General features: G+C 44.7%; 1 protein-coding gene across 1 annotated transcript in view; it reads left to right on the top strand.

Moving 5' to 3' along the window:
- TMEFF2 (transmembrane protein with EGF like and two follistatin like domains 2) overlaps positions 1-25,644 on the top strand; it is a 245,730-nt gene that overhangs the window by 19,692 nt on the left and 200,394 nt on the right. The window contains exons 3-4 of the mRNA XM_081898074.1: positions 9,803-9,932; positions 15,563-15,589. Coding sequence (XP_081754200.1) covers positions 9,803-9,932; positions 15,563-15,589 — 157 coding nt within the window. The remainder of the gene's footprint in view (positions 1-9,802; positions 9,933-15,562; positions 15,590-25,644) is intronic.

The following is a 25,644-nucleotide window of genomic DNA, read 5'->3' as shown; positions in this document are numbered from 1 at the left end:
CGTTCTCTGGTCCATGGGGTCACGAAGAGTCGGACACGACTAAACGACTAAACAACAACAACAACAAAATGACTGAAAGGATCTGCGGAAGCTGCATAGTTCTGGCACATGTGATATTCCCATATTAAGTATCACTGGAGTATATGAACCTTGTGCTATATAATGATCCAAGAAGCCTTGGGCTCTCCGAGTGAGTCTCTGTCATATGTGATGCATGTGACTGCAAAGAAGAATGGGAGCTGTCATGAGACAGATTCACGTGTGAAGTTTCTTCTGCAAGGCGGCTTGGAGAATACAAATGTTGCACTGTACAATGGGTAGTTACCATAAAGCTTGGAGAGCTCAGGCTCCAGTTCCTTGCAAAATTCATCAAGCACGATGAGCAGCCCCTCCAGAAATAAAAATATTGCTGGTTGAATTCCAAGCTCGAAAATAATTCTGTTTCCCCAACTCATTCCCCATTCCCCTTCCCAGTTAACTTCCAAATCCATCACCCACATACCCACCAACATTTCTCTGATGAAAATAGGGATATCCTATTCCATTAAAAGGGACGCGGGTGGCGCTGTGGGTTAAACCACAGAGCCTAGGACTTGCCGGTCAGAAGGTCGGCAGTTCAAATCCCCGCGATGGGGTGAGCTCCCGTTGCTCGGTCCCTGCTCCTGCCAACCTAGCAGTTCGAAAGCACGTCAAAGTGCAAGTAGATAAATAGGTACCGCTCCGGTGGGAAGGTAAATGGCATTAAAAAAATATATTTATATTCCGTCACTCTGGGTGGCTTCCAACATATATAAAAACATTAAACATTAAACGCTTCCCAGTGCAGGGCTGCCTTCAGATGTCTTCTATAGCAGGGGTCAGCAAACTTTTTCAGCAGGGGGACGGTCCACTGTCCCTCAGACCTTGTGGGGAGCCAGACTATATTTTTTTGGGGGGGGGGGATGAACGAATTCCAATGCCCCACAAATAACCCAGAGATGCATTTTCAATAAAAGGACACATTCTACTCATGTAAAAACACACTGATTCCCAGACCGTCCGTGGGCTGGATTTAGAAGGCGATTGGGCTGGATCCTGCCCCCAGGCCTTCGTTTGCCTACCTGTATTCTAAAGGTTGTATAGTTATTTATCACCTTGGCTTGGGGGTTGCATAACTCCATACCCTCCAATGTTTCTCTGATGAAAATAGGGACATCCTAAGGAAAAGTGGGACATTCCAGGACCAAATCAGAAACCAGAACAGCTTCTGTCCCTGAAAAATAGGGAGACTTGGAGGGTCTGCACACACCCTTTCTGCATTTCTCTAAATGCAGTGGGGGCAGCAGCGGTAAGAAGATGGATGGAAGGAAATTGGATCTGTGGTTCCTTTCCCTCTGTGATGGGCTGATTACAGGAATAATGGCCCCAGCAACTCTTGGGAGTTCCACCTTATCAAAGGGGAGTTGTGAAAGGCTGCTGCTCTTGCCATGCCATCGGATAGGTATTATTAATGGGGAAGTGGGCTTGGAGGGTTGGAGTATTGGGGTGGGCAGGAAGGGTATTGGCAGGAGATTAGTAAGAGGGTTGGGGTGGCTCCCGGTACGTTTCTGAGCACAATTCAAAGTGTTGGTGCTGACCTTTAAAGCCCTAAATGGCCTCGGTCCTGTATACCTGAAGGAGTGTCTCCGCCCTCAACGTTCTGCCCGGACACTGAGGTCCAGTGCCGAGGGCCTTCTGGTGGGTCCCTCGCTGTGAGAAGCCAGGCAGAGGGCCTTCTTGGTAGTGGCACCCGCCCCGTGAAATGCCTTCCCACCAGATGTCAAAGAGAATAACAACTACCAGACTTTTAGAAGACATCTGAAGGCAGCCCTGTTTAGGGAAGTTTTTAAATGTTTGATCTTTTATTGTGTTTTGAATATCCTGTTGGAAGCCACCCAAAGTGGCTGGGGAATAAATTATTATTATTATTATTATTATTATTATTATTATTATTATTACATAAAGAACTTAAAAGCCCAGCATTTTCTTTTCACAGTGGCCAACCAGATGCCCACAGAAAGCCCACTAGCTTCCAAGGTGGGGGGAACTGGAGTTAGGGACTTAGAAAACAAGCCAAGCTATTTCTGATTTTGGAGTAAAAGAGCACAGCTTGTTTCCAAGCCAATTCAATTTAGGCTGCGGTGTGGGAGAGCTTACCTGCCACTATTGATGGGCCAATAAAGTTTGTAATCTATGTGAATCCAAACCGTCTGTGCCCACGTGGATTCCTGATTACAATGATGTAACCAGATTTACAGAACTAATAACTGCATGTGTGTGTTTGTGTACCAACATATTATTAGGCCTTTTAGAGCAACAAACATTTCACCTTCAGGAATGTGGAAAGTAAAAATAATAATAATAAAAAGGCTGGGATGTGTGTCTGAATGGAGAATGAAACACAGATAGGATTGCCTCACTTTCTAGAAATGCAATGACTTTTAAAAAAAGTCATGCTAGCTGCACCACAACACTGGCCTGCCAAAACTCAGCATAAACTTTTAGTCCTCAAACAGAAGGGTGATATTCCCCAAGGCTACAAAATGTCAGAGATCTGATCAACTTCTGTCCCATGACACGTTGGTGTCTGGAATACAAACTCCAAGTGGCACTGATGTCTCCCTTTCTCAGTTTTTGGAAAACTATATTCAGCCAGGGGGAAGAATGTTAATATGTTGGTGTTTGAATGTTGCCCACAAAAGAAACGCCAACATATTAACATTTTTCCTCCTGGCTGAATATATAGTTTCCCCAAAACTGAGAAAGAACTCATTGTGATGTATAATTTAGCTCTAATCTACAAGGCTAGTGCAAGCTGAAAATTGATTTACGATTCCCCCTCTATGCACCATTTTTAGTGCTGAGCAGAAAGCTTCCTTTCAGCTTGGTTTTCCGGGGGGAGGGGGAGATGAAAAAGGGGGGCAAATGCCTTTTTGCCATGGTGGTCACTTTCATGGTGGCAGACGTCGCCTTGACAGCCACCAGCTGGTGGCTGACATTTTTATTTCCCACAATTCCCATGGGAATGGCATTGTCTTAACCTGTCGCACCTTCCCCAGGAAGTGTCTCCCTGTTTTCCTTCGCCCTTCTGAAAATTGCTGAAAAGGTTTCCTAATTTCCGACACTGTCCAATTGGGTGCCAAATAATGGAGCGCATTTGGGACCACCCTTAAAGATCCCCAATATGTGGATGCTTCATGAAGGAAGGCAAAGGTGTCCCACTGCTAACACCAACATATTCTTCTGGTACAGCTGATGCTGGCCTGTTGCAACTTACGTGTTGGGTCTCCCTGCTGGCTGTGCATCTGGCTCCCATTCTGCATCCTACCACATAAGGACATGTCTGGTAGGTGTTGCTCTTTTCCAGGGGGAGGACACCAACCTAGTGCCCTCCAGAGGTTCTGGCTTGCAATTCCTGGGTGTGCAGTGGGGACCCCAGCCGGCCAACGCTGCCCTACTTTGAGGGGTGCACTCACAGCACTCTGCAAGCCCTGTGCCGCTTTGCATTTCGAACAAGAGTGTTTGGGGTATCCACCTGCCTTGTTAGATCTTCTTGCAGAACTTGCATTAGGTTGCATGTGGCAGGCAACAATTGGCCTGCAGCCTTCTGCATATGCCCAGTTGCTGCTTTCTCCTTATATCCAGGAGACACCTGAGATTTTGATCCTTTGCTTTTGAAGGCATCAAATCCCTTCAGGCTACGTTAATTGCATTGGCAGATTCTGCCAATTTGCCCTCCAGCTCTGTTAGAATCCCCCGCCCGCCACCCCGCAGGCTTTGTATGAAGTCTGGCACCTCTCCTTTTAGATACACTTCAGCTTTGCAATGCATTCATCATGCAGGCAATTTGAAAACCAACAGACTCCCTTAAATCTTCTGGGTGGATGGATGGAAGATGACTATTCAAAGTGTTTTTGGAGCCCTGGAGGAGGGGAGGGTTTCTTGGAAGCAGCTCAGGGGCTCCTTAATGGGAAAACTTGGTAAGAGCTACCAACCCTCCCAGAAAGATCTCATGTACCAGGCATTTCACACACAGCAGTAGTGATGCCCAACTATGGCTGCACATGAACTGAGCATTCTCACTATAACATTCTTTGCAGTGTTTCAGTGGTTGGCATTAAAGCATATTGGTTTGTTACATTTATAGATCCCTCGTTTATAGATCCCTCGTTTCCTGGAGGCAATTCTAAGCTACGCACTGTGTTCTACCCTGCTCCCAATTTTATCCTCACAACAACTCTGTAAAATAGGTTAAGCTGAGAGATTGGCCCAGTGGGACACAGGTGGTGCTGTGGTCTAAACCACTGAGCCTCTTGGGCTTGCCGATCAGAAGGTTGGCGGTTCGAATCCCCATGACGGGATGAGCTCCTGTTGCTCTGTCCCAGCTCCTGCCAACCTAGCAGTTTGAAAGCACGCCAGTGCAAGTAGATAAATAGGTACCACACTGTGTTCTCCCCCACTACTAATTTTATCCTCACAACAATTCTGTAAAGTAGGTTAAGCTGAGAGTTTGGCCCAAGGTCACCCAGCAAAGCCTTATATCTACATAGGGATTTGAACTTGGGTCTTCCCAGTTCTGGCTCAAACCACTACACCCCACTAGGTCACAAAGGTCATTCTAAAGCAAGGATGGGACACCTGTGGCCATCCACAACTCCCATAATCCTGGATCCTGGTTTGGGCTGATGGAAATTGGAATCCAACAACAGCTGGAGGCCATCACATTAGATCAGGGGTGTTTAAGCAGACACAGCAACATAGACTCTTTCTGAAAACCACTGGCTCAGCAGAAACAGCCTTCGGTCTTCATGGAAGGGCTCGGTCTGTTTGGAGAAAAGAATATTGGAGGCGTGATTGCAAAAGTCAAAGAAGCGCTGATGAGTCTGATTAACATTTTGGCAAGTGGGAGATGTTTCCTCTCTTGGGCAAAGTGGCATTTCAGTTTGGCCAAGTAATCATCATATCCCTGGTCTCGTCTCTGTGCGTAACGTCCGATCAAGATAAACCTTTGTATCTCACCCAACATGTTAATCAACACGAAACAACTGTCCATAGCTGAGACATATTTTGAAGTTTGTCATCTTTATAGATCTCCATTTCCTCTGGTGTGTCATGTGCATTAGCATATCGTGAGATATTTCAAGACAGAAGAGCTAATTGGCAGTGTGACTTTTTTTTTTTACTGGTTTTTAAGCAGAGGTGATCATTTGTAAATAATAATCTTGATCATTACATTTGTTCTAATTAAACAATGAGGCATATCAGGAGTACAGTAATCATCAGATAATCACATCCCTGGCATAATTATCAGGTACGGGGCACAGCCAAGTATCTCTAATGCCGCCGAGTGTGATTATCTTGTGATAACTGCACCCTGTAGGTTGCTTAATTTTCATTACAAAATGGAATTATTTTTATTAAAGTGAACAAGGGGTGGAAGTGGGTGGGGGGCGAAGCTGTCCTTTTCTTCTGACAGAGGAAGAGAAGACTGATAGATTACAGTGGAACTATGGCTTAGCTGGAATTTCAGGTGGGCAGATACAATGTGGATTAATCATTGACTGCAGGTGCTCTGTTCAGATCCACGTGGCTTTGCTATGATATGAATAACAATGGATTTAATACATCTGGCTCTGTGTGGAAGCTAAGAAACAGGGTCAAGTCAGCTCCACTGAGTTACAATGCTGCATATAAGGGGAAAATTAGGGTTGCCAGACATCCAGAATTTCCCAGAATGCTGCAGTTGGCAGTAGTATCCTGGGAGAAATTGGTCAAATGTCCGGGAAAATCCTATTTCCCATAAAAAATAGCTCAAAACTGGCATTTTTTTTTACGATATTGCTAAAAAAGCTCAACAGCTTTGACCTCCCCCCACCCCCCAAAATGCTGAATAAGTTTTCAGTTCAGATTACAGACGCTTCAGTTTACAGACGTTTCAGGTTAGAGACACTGCTAACCCAGAAATAGTGCCTCGGGTTAAGAACTTTACCTCAGGATGAGAACAGAAATTGCACGGCGGCAGTGGGAGGCCCCATTAGCTAAAGTGGTACCTCAGGTTAAGAACAGTTTCAGGTTAAGAAAGGACCTCTGGGATGAATTTAGTTCTTAATCCAAGGTACCACTGTATGGCAACCTAATAACATATTTTTAGGAAGTCCCCAATCGCACACACAATTGTTGCAATCACTTGCCATTTCTATATCCTTCCCTACAGTATGTTTGGGTTTGGGGTGGGGGAAGAAGTTCACATTTAAAGCTGAACCTACCCAGTTCCCACTTTCTGAAACCGTATGTGAGCTTAAACACAGCCACCCTTTCAAATTTGCACTTCTCTGAATTTTGCTATGCATACACTAGGGTAGATTGGTGGAACTAACATAGAAAAATGCATTATATTTGGGGAAACTGCTCTGCAAAAAATAAAATAAAAAAGGTGTCTGTTGTGCAAAATTGCATACAAGAAAGTGTTTAGTAGGAGTAATTTGCAGTACAGGGCAGTTGAATTTCCACAAGGATTCAAAAGAACACACTTACAAACTGATGTGGAAATCTGGAGAGCTGAATTAAAGATTCCAAAAATGAGAAACCAAGAGAAACCAAAATTGACAGGTTTGCTCACCCTAAGCAAATAGAAGAAATGGGGGCAGTGAGAGATTTTACTTTCTCGGGCTCCATGATCACTACAGATGGTGATAGCAACCACGAAATTAAAAGACGCCTGCTTCTTGGGAGAAAAACAATGACAAACCTAGACAGCTTCTTAAAAAGCAGAGACATCCCCTTGCCAACAAAGGTCCGTATAGTTAAAGCTATGGTTTTCCCAGTAGTGATGTATGGAAGTGAGAGCTGGACCACAAAGAAGGCTGATCGCCAAAGAATTGATGCTTTTGAATTCCGGTGCTGGAGGAGACTCTTGAGAGTCCCATGGACTGCAAGAAGATCAAACCTATCCATTCTGAAGGAAATCAGCCCTGAGTGCTCACTGGAAGGACAGAGCGTGAAGCTGAGACTCCAATACTTTGGCCACCTCATGAGAAGAGAAGACTCCCTGGAAAAGACCCTGATGGCAGAGGGCGAGATGGTGGGACAGTGTTCTCGAAGCTACTAGCATGAGTTTGACCAAGCTGCGGGAGGCAGTGGAAGACAGGAGTCCCTGGCGTGCTCTGGTCCATGGGGTCACGAAGAGTCGGACACGACTAAACAACTAAACAACAACAACAAAATTTGGGGTCACATGGCCCTTTTTCAATAGAGCTGCCGGTTTGCAGCCTGGAAATTTGTGTTCCCAAGTCCTTTATCTGCCTTCTTTCCACTCAGTTCTACTCAATGGCCTTGTTTGGGTGCTGCATTCCCAGCATAGCTGTCAACTTTTCCCTTTTCTTGCGAGGAATCCTATTCGGAATAAGGGAATTTCCCTTTAAAACAAGGATAACGTTGACAGCTATGGTTCCCAGCTTGCCAAATTATAGTTCAGCAGCTGGAAATAAGAGATGGGATTATGTGGTCATTCCTCCTTCTTCCTCAGTATTTACAACCTGGTTTAATTAAAACACGGTTAGTCATTACAGCCACAGTGAAGAACTATATATTAAACCAGGATCTTAAACCACAGTTCTAAGTCAAGTTTAATTAAACTGAGATATAAGCCCCAGAGAAGAGTTTTTAAGTGTGTTCCGTGCTATGTATGTTGGTAATTTTCCTGTGGCAGCATGTGGGGCAGATCCTGCCTAGCCATTCTTCAGTGTGTCTCCCCAGTTTGGAATTGGTCAAACAGGCAATAAGGAACCATTCTGACAGGCCTTATTTTCTTTTCTAGTTTGTATTGGGTCTATTTTAATAAAACCTGATAACTATGATGATGATTTATTAATTTTATTATTCATCCGAAGATTCCAAGATGGTTCACAACAGGAAAAAAATAATACAAAATATGTAATAAAACAAACTAACAACCCCTTTCACAAATACATTTTAAATAGCCATAGAATGTTAATCAGCAGATAACTTTGTTGAAGAGAAATGTTTTCAATTGCCACCTAAAAGTATGTAATGAAGGCACCAGGTGAGTTTCTCTGGGGAGAGCATTTCACAAATGGAGAGCCAATGCAGAAAGACCCATTCAAATGTTGCCACCCTCTGGGACCTCTTGTGGCTATGGCAGAACAGGTCTTGTCTGCAGTATCTCTTCATTTATGTAATCCTCTTTCCAAGAAGACTCACCTAGTGCCAACCTTGTCCTCATTTTTATTTTTGGGGGGTTCTTGTTAGGATATAGTTCCGTTCCCCCTTAAAAGGAATAGGCATGACTGTAGTGTGTCACATGCCTGTTTACTTCCAGCACAGCCTGCTGGGAACTTCGTTTTGTATATTGCTTTTGCTATGCTGCTGTGTGCTTGGACATGAAGGGAAACAGACATGTTTTTTTCCCCTTTGTTCCTGAACTATGCTGAATAAACGCCTGTAAATAATATCTCTGTCCGTCACTTCCATTGTGAGAAGTTATTCACTCTGCTGACTAGAGCGTGCCAAGTCTCTAAAGGTATCTGAGGCTTGTGTCGCTGTTTGATGCTGTTCCAAAGACTGGAGATCACCCGGCTGCAGTCCATGGGACTCTCAAGAGTCTCCTCCAGCACCATAATTCAAAAGCATCAATTCTTTGGCAATCAGCCTTCTTTATGGTCCAGCTCTCACTTCCATACATAACTACTGGGAAAACCATAGCTTTAACTATACAGACCTTTGTTGGCAAGGTGATGTCTCAGTTTTACAGTACTTGCTTGTAAATCTAGGGTTGCCATATCTTGAAGAGCAAAAAAAGAGGGCAGCCCAAGCCGCTGCCAGTCTGAGACAGAAGTAGAGGCATGCAAGGTGAATCCAACAAACACCCACCCAAGACATTTCCTTTAAAAGGTGAAAAATCCTCCCAGATGGGTATGTTGGCCCCACAAAAGAGGACTTGTCTGGGTTTCCCTGGATGTATGGCAACCCTAGAAATCACTTGGGGGCTTATTAGAGGGACAAGATAAACAGACTAAATTAACATGGTGGGCTGGTGTAGAGGACTTCCTGAATGGGGTAACTGTGCCCCTGAAGGACCAGGTGCACAGCCTGGGAGTCATTTTGGACTCACAGCTATACATGGAGGCACAGGTCATTTCTGTGTCCAGCGCAACTGTCTGCCAGCTCCATCTGGTACGTAAGCTGAGACACTACCTGCCTGCGGACTGTCTCACCAGAGTGGTGCATGCTCTAGTTATCTCCTGCTTGGACTACTGCAATGTGCTCTATGTGGGGCTACCTTTGAAGGTGATCCGGAAACTACAACTAATCCAGAATGCGGCAGCTAGACTGGTGACTGGGAGTGGCCGCCGATACCATATTACACTGGTCCTGAAAGACCTACATTGGCTCCCAGTACGTTTCTGAGCACAATTCAAAGTGTTGGTGCTGACTTTTAAAGCTCAGTTTAAACTGCCTCGCCCCAGTATACTTGAAGGAGCGTCTCCACCCCCATTGTTCAACCCTGACACATTGTTCAACCCCTCCCGTCAGATGTCAAGGAAATAAACAACTATCTGACTTTTAGAAGACATCTGAAGGCAGCCCTGTTTAGGGAAGTTTTTAATGTTTGGTGTTTTATTGCATTTTTAATATCCTGTTGGAAGCCACCCAGAGTGGCTGGGGAAACGCAGCCAGATGGGTGGGGTATAAGTAATAGATGATGATGATGATGGTTATAACACAACCCTAAACTTGTTTCATTCTGTCTTTTTCTGCTCATCAGTGTAACAGTGACTTTGTGCCTGTGTGCGGCTCCAACGGCGACACCTATCAGAACGAGTGCTACTTGAGACAGGCTGCCTGCAAGCAGCAAAGCGAAATCCTTGTGGCGTCAGAAGGATCGTGTGCCACTGGTAGGTCTAGCAGGCTCTGTACAGCATATTATCTTAAGCCAAATCTAGTAGGCTGTGTGTCGTCGCGAACAGTTGTTTTGCATTGCTGCCTGATTCATTCCAGTAATTGAAAGCTTGGCACAACATATAATGACAGCTACAGTTGGGGTTTTGTTGTTGTTTCCGCCTTGCAGCAAACCATTTCAGAACCTGGGAACTATGTTTTCATTTCAGGGTTGCCATATGTCCTCTTTTCTCAGGACGTGTCCTCTTTTTCATGGGTAGCGTCACTGTAGCGATGTTAAAAGTGGAAGTTGGCAAATGTGTCCTCTTTTTTGCTCTTCAAAATATGACAACCCTAGAATGTGTGGCCTGCAAGATGAGCTTTCAGGGTAATCTGACCTGCTTCTGACCACTGGCGGAGGAAGAGGAGTGCGGGGGGAGTGCACCACCCCCAGCCGCGTGACCCCCAGGCTGCCATCACGGCTGCCCCCCCCCCTGCGCTGGGTGCACCCCCCCAGGATGCACCCCCCACCCCGGGACACATGCCAACCCCACCCCTGCCTGCCCTCCCCCCCAGTGCCAGAGCATGAAGCTTCGCCACTACTTCTGACACATGAGGAAGAGCGAGAGTTGCACTACCCAATAGAAAACATCCAATTATGTCTGCCTGCTTGTGCAATGGAAATCTGCTTGAACAATGGACCTCCAGCCACTTGCAGATTTGCTGCAAAGCAGATTTTCGGGGTGTGCATGATGGGTTGGAGGGAAGAAGCCCAGTTGTGTGAGTGGACACCCACTCATGCTATGTTAGCTCTCATCCAATATATATTTGGCAATTGAATGGTATTGCCTCAGTTTATCTGGAAGGAACTGGGCACAGATGCAGATTGGCTCTGCTGGTAGCCCCAGCCTTGCAAGCTGCCCTGGAACCATCCACGTAAGTTACAGTGCTGCCAATGTCATCCCCAGCCAGCAGGACCAAGGATCAGGGATGATGGGAATTGTAGTCCAAAAATAGCTGGAGACACAAGTTTGGGAAGCCCTGCCCTAAAGGGACCATAAGAGAAGGAATGGGGGACTTGCAAGATGGTGGTAAGTGGTCAAATAACGTTCTTAAAGTAGCTGGAAGGATAGGAGTGAGATGCCATCACGAGCAGAAGCTCCCTCACTACGGTGTGATAGCCATCTTGTCTCATGGTGTTAGATTTGTATGTCTCTTGCAATTTTGTGGCATTTCAGAGAGCCCAGCAGAGAGCGAGAAAGGCCCGCTACAAAAGTTAATACTTACTTTCCTTATGCGGCAAAATAATGAATAGGAGGGTTTATCCTAGAGACCTTTTGGCTCAGAGGAATGTGTGTGTGAGGGAAGATAATCTTGTTTGTCATCATAGAAAGCAGGACAGAGTCACACGAGAGGCCCCAATTGCCTTTTGCAGTTTATGATAATATGGTAAAAAAAAAGGGAGAGTCCAATTTCTGAGGCTTACTTATCTGCAAAGCAAGCAATTGTGCAAAAGAAAGAAAGAAATTGTTTGCGGGCTCATCTTTTGTTTAGACACACACCGGGTTTCTGTTTTGTTTCTAATTGCAAGCCACAATTGCAATTTGAAGAGCATCGCGGCTTCATTTAAAATGAAGATTTAAAAAGAAAATCGAAATGATGATGGAGGTTTGCAAACTGATCTAGATTAACCAGATCTGACTGTAGATAAATTGGGATTCTGACTCTCAGCATTCAAGTAGAATCCCAATTTTGTGTTTTGCAAGCTCTCCGTTTCCCTTCCTAACTGCCAGTGACACGGAGGAGCCTTTGCGAACCGAATCTCTGCCTCTACACAGCTTTGCCTCCTTTTTGTTCAGATGCATCAAGCACTTTCCTTTTAAAGAGCAGCAGTGCAGTCCGATACATGGCTACTCAGAAGTAAGCGCCGTTGAATTCAACAGGACTTACTCCCGGGCAAGCATGTATGCAACTGCAGCTGGAATTTCCTTTTGAAGTATATCTCTCCAAGTAATAATGTAGTTTTCAAGTTTAATTACAGGGCTACTTAACCAAGTGCTTTTATTGACTAGGCATCCAAGCATAGATATTAACTGATTGCCTTTTGCCCAGAGTCTTTGGTAACACAGGGAGCTGGTCTATCTTGCTCAGGGCTGTCTATCCCGGGGGTATAGGATGGGGAGGCCCAGGGGAGACGTGGCCCCAGGCACAAATTTTTGATTGGGCATGAGGGGGTGTAACCTGGCTCCCTTATTGAAGCTGGAGCCATGAGAAGGCAAGCCAAGCCGATGCCAGAGAAGGGATGCCTGTATATGTCCCACACCTGGCCTGGCTGAGAGCAAGGGTGAGGGCAACGGCGCAGCTGCTACCACCCACCAAGGAGAGGCAAGAGGTTCTGGCAGCTGCCTCCTTCACGAATGGGGTGCCACAGTCCACAGCGTTGCCCTCCTTGTGGGGCCACAGCGAGCCTCTTTCTCCCTCCCCTTACTTCGCCTAACTTGTGTGGGAATGTTCAGGGATACAGGAGAGGATATATAGTTTGATTATATCCTTTCCAACTTGTGTTAACAAGTTCTACAATTTAGCAGAGTAACATTCCCCTTTTTAAATTTGCACAGAGGATGCATTTGCTCAGGCTTGCTAAAGGCTCTAAAATACATTTTCCTTTTGGTAATTCCCTGCTTAAAGGTAAAGGGACCTCTGACCATTAGGTCCAGTCGTGGCTAACTCTGGGGTTGCGGCGCTTATCTCGCTTTATTGGCCGAGGGAGCCGGCGAACAGCTTGCAGGTTATGTTGCCAGCATGACTAAGCCGCTTCTGGCGAACCAGAGCAGCACACAGAAACGCCGTTTACCTTCCCGCCGGAGCGGTAGCTATTTATCTGCTTGCACTTTCATGTGCTTTCAAACTGCTAGGTTGGCAGGAGCAGGGACCAAGCAATGGGAACTCACCCCGTCGTGGGGATTCAAACCACCGACCTTCTGATTGGCAAGTCCTAGGCTCTATGGTTTAACCGACAGTGCCACCCATGTCCCAATTCCTCATTTAGTCCCTCATAAAAAGATAGACACAAGACAGTCTTCTATAAAAGTGTAAAAAGATTTTACTCACACATTCTGTTCACAGTTATATCCCAGAAGGCTGACTTAAGTTAGAAAAGTAATATACACCTGGAAACTATCCCATAAGGAGACAGCTCCTTTGTCCTCTCTTGGCTGCAAGCTAAGAGAGCATCTTAGGCTAAGCAGACATTGCTTCTTCGATGAATTGTGGTCAGAGAGAGAGAGACGGCTGACCCGTCCTGTTCTTTTGTTACCTGGGCAGGTGAGTTCACGCCTGACTCTAGTCACATGCAGAGGAAGTCTGTCACAGCCTAGGAGAAACAGGAAGTTTCGATTGGCTGGTCCAGACAGCTCCTTTTATGTCCACTCTAGGGATGTTGTACTTCACTGCTCTTGTGTTTCACATCCCAAAACTTGCTAATGGCTCAGGCTGCCACGGCTCAGTCGGTGGTGAGGGCTAGGACTGGTGTGACCACCCTCAAGGTCTAACCCCCCCCCCAGCACACAAATATGCCCCCCGCCTGGCTGCTAAGACCGTAGATCTGCCCTGAATGGCAGCAGCTGTCCAGGGTTTCAACATCTCTCAGCCTGACCTGCAGATGTCAAGGACTGAACCTGAGAAAAGGCAGATGCTCTGACTCAGAGCTACACATGTCACTTCCCTTGTACCAATCCTATAGTATCAATTTGCCAGGATCTGGTAATAATAATAATAATAATAATAATAATAATAATAATAATAATATCATCTATATCCCGCCCATCTGGCTGGGTTTCCCCAGCCACTCTATGCGGCTTCCAACAAAAGATTAAAAATACATTAAAACATCAGTCATTAAAAACTTCCCTAAACAGGGCTGCCTTCAGATGTCTTCTAAACGTCAGATAGTTGTTTATTTCTTTGACATCTGATGGGAGGACGTTCCACAGGATGGGCGCCACTACTGAGAAGGCCCTCTGCCTGGTTCCCTGTAATTTTGCTTCTTGCAGTGTGGGAACCGCCAGAAGGCCCTCAGAGCTGGACCTCAGTGTCCAGGTTGAAAAATGGGGGTGGAGACACTCCTTCAGGTATACTGTACCAAGGCCATTTAGGGCTTTCAAGGTCAGCACCAACACTTTGAATTGTGCTCGGAAACGTCCTAGGAGCCAATGTAGGTCTTTCAAGACTGGTGTTTTATGGTCTCAGCAGCCGCTCCCAGTCACCAGTCTATCTGCCGCATTCTGGATTAGTTGTAGTTTCCAGGTCACCTTCAAAGGTAGCCCCACATAGAGCGGGTTGCAGTAGTCCAAGCAGGAGATAACTACAGCATGCACCACTCTGGAATATTATTTTGGAATTTTAACCTCCTTGGTGACCAGCCTTACTGATGTGGAAACGTACCAAAGGTCCAAAGGTGACGATGTCTACAGATCCAAATGTTTCGCCTGATTCATTTGACACTGCAATCCACAATGACGCTACGCTGGCATTCCCACAGCTCTGCTGCTTGCTTAATGAGCGTTTTAGTTGCCCATTGATTGCATTTTGTATTTTATTGGTTTTAATTTGCGAATTGCCCAGAGGACATGGTTAATTGGGTGGTATATAAATGCCGAGAACAAGCATATGCTGTGCTATTTAAAACAAAAAAAACAAAAAACCTTCCAGCAGAGGATCAGGCAGCAAAATGATCTAGTGTTCCTGCATTGTTGTTTGAAGCAGGCATAGAACATCCTGGTCAGATCCAGCTGTAGATCCTGCTGCCTCATAACTTCAGAAATGGTTGTGGCAGCACAGGAAGATTTTAGATGGTCAGGGCCTGTCTGCATGGGGTCTGTGAGGGAGCAGGGATAGAGATCTCACCCATGGGTTGTGTGGAACATTGGTAGGCAAACTAAGGCCCAGGGGCCGGATCTGGCCCAACCGCCTTCTAAATCCAGCCCGCAGACAGTTTGGGAATCAGCGTGTTTTTACATGAGTAGAATGTGTCCTTTTATTTAAAATGCATCTTTGAGTTATTTGTGGGGCCTGCCTGGTGTTTTTACATGAGTAGAAGGTGTGCTTTTATTTAAAATGCATCTCTGGGTTGTTTCTGGGGCATAGGAATTCGTTCATCCCCCCACAAAAAAATATAGTCTGGCCCCACCACAAGATCTGAGGGACAGTGGACCGCCTCCCCTGCTGAAAAAGTTTGCTGACCCCTGGTGTGGAACGTACCCCGCGACTCTCACAGCCAAATGTAGATTTGGTTCTCCTTTCTTTCAAAACCTTACGTTCGAAAAATAAAAACAGAGCGCCCATCCCACAAATCCTTTACGGAAGAAAATGGAAAATTTGTCAGGAAACACAGTAACGTTGCCAGGCTTGGTGCAGTAAACCGAGGATTTAGAACAGGAACACCTGTAGAATCTTAAAAGGAACTTTCCAGCATCAAACAGAAACATTTAGCATAGAGCTCTCTAATTGACAGAGGAATGGCATAAAAAAGCACAATTTGCTACAGCGCATTTTAACTAAGCAGGATGTGGCTGCACATACATACAAATTATCCCGGTATTCATACATCTATATAACCACAACCCCTTTTTTTCTCTCCCTCTTACAGATGCAGGCTCTGGATCTGGGGATGGAGGTAGGAATGCTTTTATTAATTCTGTTTTTCCACCACTGGAACCTGCTGACATCACTTGCCACATTGCAGTTGGGTGTGTTGGATAGTTGTTTTGTACCGCCCTGTATTGTTCAGATGATCTGATCCTCTGCATTTTTGTCAAACTCCAGCCTAATGATGAAGAGCTGGTTTGTTTTTGGAGATATGTGGAGGGCTGTATTACACTTGGTTGGAATTTGTATTATTCATGATTCAGCAAGGACTCTATCTCCATCTACTGTTACTAGAGCTCTTGTGGCACAGATGGTTTTATTTATTGTTATTACATTCTCAACGAACCCATAATAGTTCCAGGATTTTTCTCCCGTGACTAACGTAGTCTTCCCAAACCATGAGGTGGAGGGATTTCACAGAAAAATTAAGAAGAAAGGTTATGGCTTTAAACGTGGCTGTGTCAAACACTTTGATTACAGGTTATTGCCATGTTGGTACATTTAAAAATATGCATTGCAAATATACTGACGCATCTTTCTGGGTCTTTTTATAAGTTGTGAGCACAGTCTGTCTGAAAGTAAATAAATAAATAAATATCTTTATTGCGGTCCATATACCTACAAAACAGTTTCAAAACAGGATACAGTTAAAACAACCAAACAGCAGGTGAAAGAGACTGAGGTAGTCGTTTTGAGCATGATGGTCTTTGTTTCTTGCGACCGTCGAAAGAAACTTTGCCACGGTCAGTGTAATATCATTTGACCTATCCTCCAGAAGGTTTTTAATATGAGAGGCTTCACATTTTCCCAGCAAATTTGCTAGTAAGGGTTTGATCAGTAGCTACCTTGCTTGCTCGCTCTGCCCACAATGCAGTAGGATATGGTTCATGCAATCGGTGTCCTGAGAACATCAACGAAGCCTGTTCTGGTAGGGGATGCCTCTCAGTCTACCATTTAGATCTTCTGACAGAAATACATTTAATCTAGCTTTGGTAAATAAACGCCGATAGGTGGGTATGGACAAATTCCTAAGGCATGAGGCTAACTGAAAGTCATGCCCGTATTGGATTCCAGCTGCAATCAGGCCACAGATTACATTGGATCTGGATCACAGGTCGCTATGTGAGATGTCCCAAAGCCTTTGCCTCAGGGATACAAGGGCGGTATCGTAGCCCAGTTGATACAAAAGGGATGGTGACAGTCCAGTCGAGGTGGCTTTTCTGGCCATAGTTTTCAGCCATGGGCTGATAAGCTCCTCATTGGTTAGATGTACAAGTAATCCGTTCCCCAGGCCAAATACTGAGATCTTAAGCCAGTATTGTCTGAAAGTAAGCATTTCATGGTGCAGACATGTTCAGTTGTATATGAGCAGGACCACTGTATATAGTGAGACTTGCTTGTGGTCAAATACCCACAAGTTAAGATCTCCTTCTTTTCAACAGAAATTCATGTCACATTTGCTGGTACATTCATGGATATGAATAGGACTCCTGTTTAAATTTATGGGACTTAAAGGTGTTCTGCTTTTGCTTGAATATGCGCAGGCTGTTTGTGCTTCTTCTGACAGAGGGGTGGTGAGTAACTTACGGAAGTTGCTCTTGTAGACGGCATGCTCAGAAATGTAGAAGGCATTCTCTTCAGGCTAGAACTGGGTGTTATGTTTGCATTGTACACTTCCTCACTGATGAGTAGGGCCAGGTTATTAACCATTCTTCCATTGCTCCATTCACAAGTGCACCCATGGTTCTGGTTCACTGTCTGCCCTCTCAACGTTCTTATCATTTGGGATAGGATGAGAAGAATGATGGGAGTGTCCAGCTACACATTGTTTTAGCAGCAAGCCTGCTGTGGACTTTCACTTCCTGCATTCAGGGCATATTGGCCATTTTGGAATCCAGGAAGCTACTAAATTGTAAGCCAAACCTTTGGTCTTTGTAGACCAAACTGCGCCAACTGCTGGTGGCACTCCATGAGTTCAGAGCAGAGAAATTCCCATCCCTTCCTTTGAGATGCCAAGGATTGAATGGGGACCTTGGTTTGCAGCTGGAGGACTGTGCAAATCACTGATTTGAATAACAAAAACAACAACAAAAACTGCTACTACTACCCCAACCATCTGACTGGGTTGTCCCAGCCGCTCTGGGTAGCATCCAACATATATAAAAGCATAATAAAACATTAAACATTAAAAACTTCCCAATACAGGGCTGCCTTCAGATGGTCTTAGGATGGCAACAAAGGGCTGAAGTAGTAGCTCCCTAGAAGGTGTGGGTTTGTGGAAGAACACCAAATGGGATTTGATATGAGGGGTAGGTCTGGCAGTGTTTAATGAGACTACCAAGTGTAAGCTTGCCATATTCCCCAAAGTGAAAATCCAGAAAAAGTTGTTGAGCTTGAATATCTGCCCCCCCAGCCCCCCCCCAAAGTTTTGTCGCTTTTTAGGGATTTTTAAAGCTTTTCTTTATTGCTCTACTTGCCATATGTCAGGGTTTCCCCGGACATTTTGTCAATTCAGCAAAAATCCACCCAGATGCCGTTTTGACAGCCTTATTCCCTCATGTGTACGGGATAACCCGGATGTATGGCATCCCTAAAATGAGAAAGCAGGTTGACTGATGAATGTGGGCCGCAGATCTCTCCACTGTTGATCCCAGCCTTGTCTAAAAAATTGTAGGCAGAATGGGATTTTCCAAAGTGATTGGACCTTCTTGTTCCAATGCGATAAATTTAGCTTGACTTGTGTTGGGTGGGTTGACCTTCCCATACATGGGCCATCTTGGCTACAGTATGTTATGTTCCTTTCCTTGGGCATGTTGTGCTTGCTCCTGAACTCCCTTTGTGTATCCCACTCGTATTTGGATGAGAGAGGCATTAATTTTTGGTGTTTCCAACAGAAACTTCTCCTAACACAGTGCGTTGAGAAGCAAAAATGACAGTCACCATTATTGATGTTCTTCTGTAATAGTGCCACATTTATTTTGTCCCCATTGCCCCTACTCATAGATTTCAGATTTAATATCACAGTACCTTGAAAGAATTCCATTCCTGGTATTTATGCTTGGTTACAGATGCTTCAATGTATTTGTATCTTTGTGAGTTTTTCCAGAATGATTGTTCCAACATTTCCAAAGGAAATGGATGAGTTTGCGCTTGTCTCCATTTTGGTGGTGACTCAAAGCCTCATTATCCAAATAGCCTCATTCATCCAAACTGCCTGGCAGACATCAAAAAAAGTCTGTCAGATAAATGGGGCAGTTATTAACATAGAGTTACTCTGACATAAGACACACAAGAGACAAATAATGTTATTTTATGTAACTGGCAGATCCACATTACTGAGTTATGGATCAGAGAGGGTGCAGGAAATTTTGCTTTTATGCATCCGCTGTGCTGGAATGCAACTTGTTTAGCATCTTCTTATTTTTCGGGTGACTTTCTAAAACACGGATGAATCCTGAAGCAAAGCAACAATATTATATAAGGACCAGCGAACCCTGGAAGATGGAGAAGAACATCTGCCTGTGTCTGTTCCCTTGCATTGGGCTGTCCTGCTGCAGCCCAGGTAGCTCAGTAGGGCTCACTTTGGTAGGAAGGCATTTGGTAGGGCTTGTCATGGCAAGGGTTCCTCTATTCCCATTGCCGTTTCCCTCCACCTCTTGCTTCCTGACACTAGCTGGGATTCTTTTCCTCTGTCTTCCAAGGTAGTCTCCTCCTCACAAGTATGAGGTCTCCCTTTTCCTCTTATGGCTTTTCCTTTGTACTTGGCTTTCCTTCGGGGGAGCTGGATGTAAATGGAGACTTGGATGGATCAATGACCCTTTGTTCAGTCATTGGCCTGTGTGCCAATTTAGAAATAATAATAATAATAATAATAATAATAATAATAATAATTTATTATAGAATCATAGAATCATAGAGTTGGAAGAGACCACAAGGGCCATCGAGTCCAATCCCCTGCCAAGCAGGAAACACCATCAGAGCACTCCTGACATATGGTTGTCAAGCCTCTGCTTAAAGACCTCCAAAGAAGGAGACTCCACCACACTCCTTGGCAGCAAATTCCACTGTCGAACAGCTCTTACTATCAGGAAGTTCTTCCTAATGTTTAGGTGGAATCTTCTTTCTTGTAGTTTGGATCCATTGCTTCGTGTCCGCTTCTCTGGAGCAGCAGAAAACAACCTTTCTCCCTCCTCTATGTGACATTCTTTTATATATTTGAACATGGCTATCATATCACCCTTAACCTCCTCTTCTCCAGGCTAAACATGCCCAGCTCCCTTAGCCGTTCCTCATAAGGCATCGTTTCCAGGCCTTTGACCATTTTGGTTGCCCTCCTTTGGACACGTTCCAGTTTGTCAGTGTCCTTCTTGAACTGTGGTGCCCAGAACTGGACACAGTACTCCAGGTGAGGTCTGACCAGAGCAGAATACAGTGGCACTATTACTTCCCTTGATCTAGATGCTATACTCCTATTGATGCAGCCCAGAATTGCATTGGCTTTTTTAGCTGCTGCGTCACACTGTTGGCTCATGTCAAGTTTGTGGTCAACCAAGACTCCTAGATCCTTTTCACATATACTGCTCTCAAGCCAGGTGTCACCCATCTTGTATTTGTGCCTCTCATTTTTTTTAAATTTTTTTTTTTTTGCCCAAGTGCAATACTTTACATTTCTCCCTGTTAAAATTCATCTTGTTTGTTTTGGCCCAGTTCTCTAATCTGTCAAGGTCGTTTTGAAGTGTGATCCTGTCCTCTGGGGTGTTATTATTATTTATTACTTATACCCACCCATCTGGCCGGGCTTCCCCAGCCACTCTGGGCGTCTTCCAACAAGATATTAAAAACGCAATAAAATATCAAGTATAAAAAAACCCTTCCCTAAACAGGGTTGTCTTCAGATGTCATCCTCCACCAGGGCCAGAGCTTTTTCAGTGATGGCTCCAAAGTGGTGGAATGCTCTGTCCCATGAGACTAGGACCCTGCAGGACTTGATCTCCTTCCGCAGGTCCTGAAAAACAGAGCTATTCCACCATAGCTGTCAACGTTTCCCATTTTTTAAGGGAAATTCCCTTATTCCGAATAGGATTCCTCGCAAGAAAAGGGAAAAGTTGACAGCTATGTATTCCACCTGGCCTTCAATTTGAATTAGTCTAATCCTCTATTCCCTTTCCCCTTTCATCTTCTATGAAGAAACCCTTTCTGGGACCCCACATTTAAATTCTTATTCACTCACCTCCTTGCTGGCCCTAGTAGGACCAACTTGGCCAGTTAGCTCTGGTGATCATTCAATGTCCATTGACTAGGGTTTTTTATTCCAAAAATGACCCCTGAATTTTATCGATATTGATGCTGCATTTTATGTTGTATTCTACGCTGTTTTAAAGGCGCATTCTAATCAATGTTTTATATTTGCTGTTAGCTGCCCTGAGCCTGGTTTTTAAACTAGGAAGGGTGGGGTATAAATAAAAAATAAATTTTATTTATTTATCTAAAAGTAAGATATTATTTCCTTGACATTTTGTGGGAAGGCATTCCACAGGGCGGGTGCCACTACCGAGAAGGCCCTCTGCCTCGTTCCCTGTAACCTCACTTCTCACACTGAGGGAAGCGCCAAAAGTCCCTCGGAGCTGGACCTCAGTGTCCGGGCAGAACGATGGGGGAGATGCTTCTTCAGGTATACTGGGCTGAGGCCATTTAGGAAGTGGGTAGGTGGAGTAGGAGAACCCATCCAACAGCCAGCAGACGAGTATTCAGTCTACTGCCTGAGCTTGCCAACAGAAGGGCAGGCCAGGCCGGGAGAACATAGACCTGCCTCTTTAATCTGTATAGCCCCGCCTTATGTTGTTGCAACACTGAAGATAGACCAAGGAATGCTTTGCCGTGGGCAGCGGGAGGGAGCAGCGAAACTATTTATATTGGCTCATCACAGAATATTTATTTTCAGGCAGTGGCTAAAATGCATGCAGTAAGATACCAAGGGGGGAGGATGGATAAAGTATCAATTTTGTTCTTTAAAAATAAACCAGGAAGAAAGTTGGCCACTCTCCCTAGATAATGAATGCCGGCCTGAAAGAGCACAGCAACTAAAAGCATGATTTCCAAACAATTTCAGATGAAAAGCACAGGCTGACAAAAGACAAGTAGAACAGGACCTCAGGGAATGCCCAGGCAGCTTTTTTGGAAAGTAGATCTGTGCAGGAGGCAGGATCAAGTCATTGCATCCCTTTTAAAGGTCTACAAAGCTGCCCGGCTTGTATATAAAACCCATGATTGAATAGACATCTAGTGCAGCTTCCAGGTGCAGAAGCACATTAATGTGCCAGAAAGAGGGGGTGGGCCAGGGGAAAAACAAACCTTGTTATTTAAACCTTCTCACAGCTTCCTCCTTTAGCAGGTATAAAGCCATGTAATAAAAACCATAATTTTATATGTCATTAAAGCAAGCGTTGGAAGAAGAAAAATTGATAAATGCTGAAGGAAGTGGGATGTTTTCAGAGGAGTGCACCGCTGGAATTATTATCAAGTCAGGGCACTAATAAATTAAAGTCTGCAATATATTAAAAAACCCACTAGATTGATGTCTGAAAATGTTGTCATGGTGCACATTTTTGAGTGGCTAAAAGAAGCCTCTCCAGTGGTTACACAAACAATGAGAGGGTTGGGTATGAAGTGCTTACTTTTTCATTCTGCTTATAGGGCGACGGAGGGAGGGGATATCAAATAGAAGGGGTAAAACTGAGTTACACGTGTCCCCAATTTGTGGTGATGTCAGGGACCATGCTGAGGGGGGGCTGCACTGAGGAGGAATGGTGGGAGCCTCCCCCTCCCCCTGCTCCTGATCAGGATCCTGAATCTTCCCAGGAGCAGTGGGACAGTATAGATTTGGAACACTGGTTCGCAGAGGGACATAGCTCAGAAGACAAAAGTTGGGAAGAACTGGGGAGTGAACAGCTAGGAGAAGATGAACTGGGGGAGAGAAAGCCTCCATCCACCCAGCCCAAGGTCATGATGAGCAGATATGGTGGCAGCACAGAAAGCAAAGCGGTTGCGAAATCAGGTTGCAAGACGTGACTCGGATGACTCAAGGGGGAAGTGGGTGTAAACCTTAACTGGGAGCACCTTTACTCAGAGAATGAACTCTTCGTCCTTTCGCTGTGATTATGAAAATCTCTTTAAATGGTAAGAGACTATTTTTGCTTTGTTCTGCATATCCACAGCCGAAGGGAGGGAGGAAGCCGCTCCCCCAAAGCCTGACAGGTGGAGTGCTAATTTTCTTTGGGGATGGATTAGAACCAGGGTTCAAATCCCCATTTATCAATGAAGATCTCTAGTGACCTTGGACATGCCATGAAGATCATTGGTGGTAGCCTTGGGCATTGTTTCTCAGAGCACCTCATTCACAGAAGCATAGACACAAGAGGATGGCGATTTCATACCCTCCAGCATTTCTCTGATGAAAATAGGGATGTCCTATTCAATAATAATAATAATAATAATAATAATAATTCTTATTCTTATTATTAATAATATCCCGTCCATCTGACTGGGTTGCCAAAGCCACTCTGGGTGGCTTTCAACATATCATCAGAAAACATTAGAAAATATTTTAAACCTTCCCTGTACAGATGTCTTCTAAAGGTTATATAGTAACTTATCTCCTTGTCCCAGGGATCATTTAACTCCATACCCTCCAACATTACTTCAATGGAAATAGGGACGTTCTAATGAAACTTGGGGCATTCTGGGATCAAATCAGAAACCAGAATGGCTTCTGTAAATCCGGAACAGTCTCTGGAAAATAGTGAAACTTGGAGGGTCTGAGATTTGCATATGTTAATTTATATGAATAGATGCACATTTAGAAAAACACACTATAATTTGAACAGAAGTGCAGTACATCTTCCCATAATGGGGAAGATTGTCACCTTCGCCTCTGCTTTCTGGGTGCTGTTCAGTGTACCTCACTCAGCAGACTCTCTGGCCTCTCATTTTAGGATATTTTATCAAACTTAGGGTTGCCATATGTCCGGAATTTCCTGGCCATAGCTGGGATTCAGCTATCTGTAACAGTGCCTGGGTGGAAATTGCTTAAATGTCAGGTGTATGGCAACCCAACTCCAAAGTGTTGAATATTCACTTCTTGAAATATGGCAACCCTATGTCAACTTTGAACCAGACTTAAATCAGATAGGCCTGATGAACACCCTGTTTAATCTCATGTAAGCCACACTGAATATTGTGAAAAAAGGTTTTAATGTGAGATATATATATTGTAATGGGAATTGGGGTTGCTTGTGCGTAAATTCCAAACTGCTCCGAGCTGGTTGTATAGCTGGACCTTTTCCCGGTTTGACAGCCCTAAAAACGCGACTGTCTCAGTAACTGGCAGAATCCGTCAGTGGGCGTTTCCTAAACTTCCTCCAACATAAGAATTCCTTAACAGCCAACCTACTCCTCGCTTCTCTGCGCGGAAGCCTTCTGCGCAGAGTGGGTGTGCCAAGCGGTGGTCCTGCACTCTCCTCACTGACCTCACTGGAAGAGTCTCGGAGCCTCCCCTCTGAAGTACTCTCAGCCTCTCCTTTCTTCCTGGTGTCACCTTGGTTTCCTTCCCCAGCGGAAGCTCTCTCTCTCCTTGCTGGTTCCCTCTCCGGCATCATTGGGGAGCCTTACCTCTCCTCTCGGCTCCGATGTCAGTTCCCTGACATACATATATATATATATATATATATGCTTTCGTAGATTTTCACGGGTACAGGAATGCAGGTTTTGGTGTCCTCGGGTGTCTTCCCGTGTAAAAGTTGGGGTGTCTAGGCGACGTTTCGACGAGGTCTCACTCGTCGAAACGTCGCCTAGACACCCCAACTTTTACACGGGAAGACACCCGAGGACACCAAAACCTGCATTCCTGTACCCGTGAAAATCTACGAGCCTGAAGATGACGAGTGAGACCTCGTCGAAACGTCGCCTAGACACCCCAACTTTTACACGGGAAGACACCCGAGGACACCAAAACCTGCATATATATATATATATATATATATATATATATATGCATGCAACAGCAGAGCAACCAACTCTAGGGGAAACAAAAACATTCATTCCAAGTTTTCATGATGAAGAACAATTAGTGAAGGAATTCAAAACTGTCCTGGCTGCTGCTCGTGTCCCTCCTCACATTAAACTAATACATTTATGTGGCATAATCATGTAATACATTGCTATTTTCTGCCCATTGATACATTTCATTGTCTCCTTTCGACGTTCCCACTTTTCATATACTTGCCGCTGGTCCCTGATAAATGGAGAGCGATATATTTTTTAATTATATGTAGCAAGCCTTCAAAATGTGTGCAGGGAGTTTAAGCCAGGATATAGCTGATCTTTTTTAGTGTGTGGCAGCTTATGACAGGCAGGAAGGTTTTTAAATGGAGCTAGGCTAAGATTGCTCAGAAAATACTTTTCTGAGACGTCCTCTGAGAATTTTAGTCTTGAGGCTCTCTTCCCCCCAAAGTGCAGGCAAATATCCTCATGGAGAGATTTATTTTCCCCGCCTCTACCAGAAAGAAAAAAAAGAAAAAAATCACTTCTCTGTCCAAGAATAAGGGAGAGAATTTTGGGTTCAGCTTTGAATATGGCCTTAATATTGTTTCATATTACCGTATTTTTTGCTCTATAAGACTCACTTTTTCCCTCCTAAAAAGTAAGGGGAAATGTGTGTGTGTGCGTCTTATGGAGTGAATGCAGGCTGCGCAGCTATCCCAGAAGCCAGAACAGCAAGAGGGACTGCTGCTTTCACTGTGCAGCGATCCCTCTTGTTGTTCTGGCTTCTGAGATTCAGAATATTTCTTTTCTTGTTTTCCTCCTCCAAAAACTAGGTGCGTCTTGTGGTCTGGTGCGTCTTATAGAGCGAAAAATACAGTAATTTCACTATGGTTGGAGGAAGCAATTTGCCTCACCCCTCCTCCTCCATTTCTCCTCTCTTAAACCCACTGCTGCCTTCATCCAACAATATGAACTTGGAGTGAAGTTTCGTTTGATAGTTAGAGAGCTAAGCTTTCTTAGAATAGAGTTTTCCGAGGCCTGCTC

This window comes from Podarcis melisellensis (assembly GCF_964234715.1).
Source record: "Podarcis melisellensis genome assembly, chromosome: 1".
Lineage (NCBI taxonomy): Eukaryota > Metazoa > Chordata > Lepidosauria > Squamata > Lacertidae > Podarcis > Podarcis melisellensis.
This window is presented reverse-complemented; position numbering and strand designations above follow the sequence as displayed.